Source organism: Antrostomus carolinensis, unplaced genomic scaffold (assembly GCF_000700745.2).
Source record: "Antrostomus carolinensis isolate BGI_N321 unplaced genomic scaffold, ASM70074v2 scaffold3172, whole genome shotgun sequence".
NCBI lineage: Eukaryota > Metazoa > Chordata > Aves > Caprimulgiformes > Caprimulgidae > Antrostomus > Antrostomus carolinensis.
The window spans coordinates 30,532-34,101 of NW_010301411.1; the positions used below are offsets into that span (position 1 = coordinate 30,532).

Consider the following 3,570-nt stretch of genomic DNA (forward strand, 5'->3'; position numbering starts at 1 on the left):
TCTAGCAGTTTTTCAAAGTGTGTTTGATTGGTGTCAACAACCCAAATCTGTTGATTGGTGAGGCACCAGCAATCAGTTTGTGATTTCTCCAGCAAAACTGATTTTAAGTATTGTTTTGATTAAATCTTAAACCTTGTGTGGTTGTTAGTCAGAAACTTGGGAAGTTGATGACTTGATGTTTGCCACAGTCTGCGAATCAGTCCTGTAAAGATGGGTTTATTTACTGAGTAGGAGTTACCATCACATGGAATGAAGGCAAATACAAAAACTTTGTAATAATTCCAGCTTTGTAGCGAGGCATCATGATGAGCAGCCCCTGAAGATCCACACCATAATGCTAGACAGAATTGCCATGCATCTTTGTGCCTGTTTGTGTTAGAAATGCAGTGGTACTGAGAATAAATTTCAGTAGAACTCAGGGATATTGTTGATATTTCTCAGACATCATTTAAAGTGTTCTGGTTTGTGCTCACACATCCGAAGAGTCTGCTCCCTGTATTAAAACTGTAGATGCTGACACTTGGAGCTACAGGCAAAAAACATTCTTTGCTAATTTCAGATCCCAGAGAAATCTGAAATGATGTAGAATTTGGATGTCAGCCATGCTGTATGTCTGCATCGTTTCCACTGACTTCGTTTAGGGTTGCATATGACACTTGGGAAAATTAGGCGTTTATAGCACTGGAAACTTCAAGACCATTGGTTTCAGATGGATGAGGTTTCTTACTCCTGTCCTAAAGAGCTGCCACTTAGTGCAAGGAATGTGGTTGCAGTCAAAATCCTTGACATGTATAGCTGTTCACTAAGTGCTTTCTTATGGTATGTACTGTTGACTGATTTTACTGCCACCATTTAATATGGTATTTATGATAACAGATTTTATGTCACCTGGACAATCTTTTGAGAGAGCTGTGATTTCTTGCACAGGTTACTATTTCTTGGGATTCATGTAGGGTCTCCCCTCCCTTCTTACCCTTCTTCCCTATTCATAAATGCTTCCCAGAGGATGCTGGAAGGGGATGTGTAGTCATCTGGAAAGGAGAGGACTAGCCTGGATGTGTGTGTAATGTGTGTATTCATGACAATTTGAAAAATGCATATGGGGGGCAGGGAGAATAAAAGCTGCAGTCTCCCGTGGAGCAGACAGCTGACGATTCATGTATCTGATACTTTTATTTACTTTTCTGTACAAGAAGAAAAATGTCCCCCCGCAGCAACTGCAGCATCTCACGGTACCCAAGCTGCTGCTGAGATACAAAGCGCTTCTTAAAACACACGGGCTGTAGAATTCAGAAATAAATCATCTCCAGTTCAGCTCCTTCTGGAGCTTAGTGAAGGAGTCTGTTGTGCCACAGTGGGTTCTCCTGATCATCTCTCACAATTGGGGTTGTTTTGTGTGTGCTGAACCTTATTTTGATCTCCTTTGCACTTGAGTTACGTTGCTATACCCTTAACAGCTGCTGAGGAATAACTCTCTTCATTTACACTGGGGTATGAGGAATGAAGTTTTGGGCTGCTAGTTAATAAGCATTTAGTTTAGAGAAGCTGAGCTGTTGCATCTAGATTTAATGGAAGAGTGCAATGTTCACGGTGGTGGCTTAGTCAGGACAACAGACCAGTTGCCAGTTACTTGTTTATCTCAACATAAATTCGCTGACATCAGTGGACATTGTCAACTGCTGTGGGGAAAAAAATATATTATTCCCCCACTAAGTATAGGCTTTTTTTTTTACATAGTGCATTCTGTCATCAGTATAAATAAGGAAACTTTGTTTAACGAGCTGTGTTAGACAGTATGGTCTGGCAACTGGGGGAATAACATGGGCACTCTGCAAAAAGTGGTTTAATTAGCTACTGCAATGTTTTTGGGCGGTTATGTGGTACTGACATGGCATTCAGTTTGTCGCAGCATGAAAGGAGGCACGAATGCCCCGAGACACCATTTCCTCAGAAGCAGCACTGACCCCTCCCCATGCTCCTTGCTCCCCTTAGGGGCCTGACTCTGAGCCTCTGAAGATCAGCACCGAGCCCTGTCATGGGTGGGAGCCATGGAAGATGTCCTGGATGTGAAACTTTTTAATTTCTTAACAGGGTTGCTTTTGCTGCTACAAAATAGTTTTTCAGGGATTTTTGCCCTTTCAGTTTAACAGAAAGAGTCTAAATTGACCTTTCTCTACCTCGTCAGAAGCAGTGATAATTACAGTTGAGGCAGATGCTTGAAAAACAGTGGTGGCTATGGATGGGCTGAGAACATCTACCCCAGCAGAAGGCAAGGGCTGGTGCTTTATTCTGAGGTTGAGCTTTTTAGGTGACAAACAAAATCTGCTGTTGGGCATGCAGTCACCAGCCCTTCACATCGCCATGTGGGACCTTCAGTGGTGCTTGTTGCCGATCAGTGAGATGGAAGGGGTGGTTTGTTTTTGTTTGTTTGCTTTTCACCCCAAATATGTGGGGAGGTGGCACATATTTTGGTGCTGGAGAACAAGACGTGGAAGATGGCAAGCAGAAGGAAGCTGGGACAGCTGTACTAATGAGTCTCATGGAATTGCTTGTTAAACAACTTATTTAAAATTAAAAAAAATTGTAACTAAGTGGAAAGTAAGAACTTGGGTTATGTCATGAAGTGTTAGGCAGTTATTAGTTTAATTATCAAACTGGATTGTTTTCGTGCTACTTTTACTCACATTGAGTAATAACTTGCTTTAGGACTGGATTATCTGTGATGGTTATGTAGGTGTGAACTGAGGTGATGGCACCAACTTTGCCACTTACTGCTCCTTCAGAAAGAAAAAAAAGCTGAGGAGCTCTGCATACCTATCATGTAAGCACTTGCTGCTGGCCTGTCTCTGCTTACGGACTGAGAATGAAATCTGCTTAAAACTATTACCTCGAGGACTTCTATAGGTTTTGTAGGGGAAAAAAAAAATATGACTGTGGTAGAGCTAGGACATGTTTCTGCTATTCTTGTCAGTTGTTCCAGAAGCCATGTTTGCCAGAAGCTCTTTATTAAGTCCCAATGCATGTATTGTTTGCTTTTTTTTTTTTCTATAAAGACATTATGGGATGAAAATTTGCGTGGTGGGTGGTCACAATTTTCTTTTTTGAATTTTTTCATATGTTGTGGTTTTAGAGCGGTCTTAATCATCTGTGTTAAAATTGTATGCATGTGTAAGTTGTTAAAAATTACTACTGGGGATAACAGTACTGTAAAGCCTCTTCCATACATGCATACCCTGCAGTTTCACAGTAATTTTTTTTTTTTCTTTGCTTAGAGGTGTCAGAAAACTTTTTTATCAACTTTTCATTATGTGTCTTTGCTGCAACTGAAATCTCAAATTACTGTACTTGGAAAGTTTAGCTTGCGAATTTCTAGGAAGTGATATTGCTCTGGGAAGCTAGACTATTTTTCCCTGTTATCTTACCATCTGATTAGGCTTTCTTTTTCTCCTTCTTTTCCTAGAGCGTAAAAATCCTTTACTGTTTAGTGATAAACCTGTATTTCTTCTTCTCCAGAGATATCAGCATGAATAACATCACAAGGCTACCAGAGGATGCGTTCAAGAACTTTCC

The 3,570-nt window shown here is 40.8% G+C and overlaps 1 protein-coding gene across 1 annotated transcript in view; it reads left to right on the plus strand.

Annotated features, from left to right (window-relative positions):
* Positions 1 to 3,460: 3,460 nt before the first annotated feature.
* LGR4 (leucine rich repeat containing G protein-coupled receptor 4) overlaps positions 3,461 to 3,570 on the plus strand; it is a gene marked incomplete at its 5' end in the record, with an annotated part of 41,701 nt that continues 41,591 nt past the window's right edge. The window contains one exon of the mRNA XM_010163421.2: positions 3,461 to 3,570. This exon is cut by the window's right edge and continues 27 nt beyond it. Coding sequence (XP_010161723.2) covers positions 3,461 to 3,570 — 110 coding nt within the window.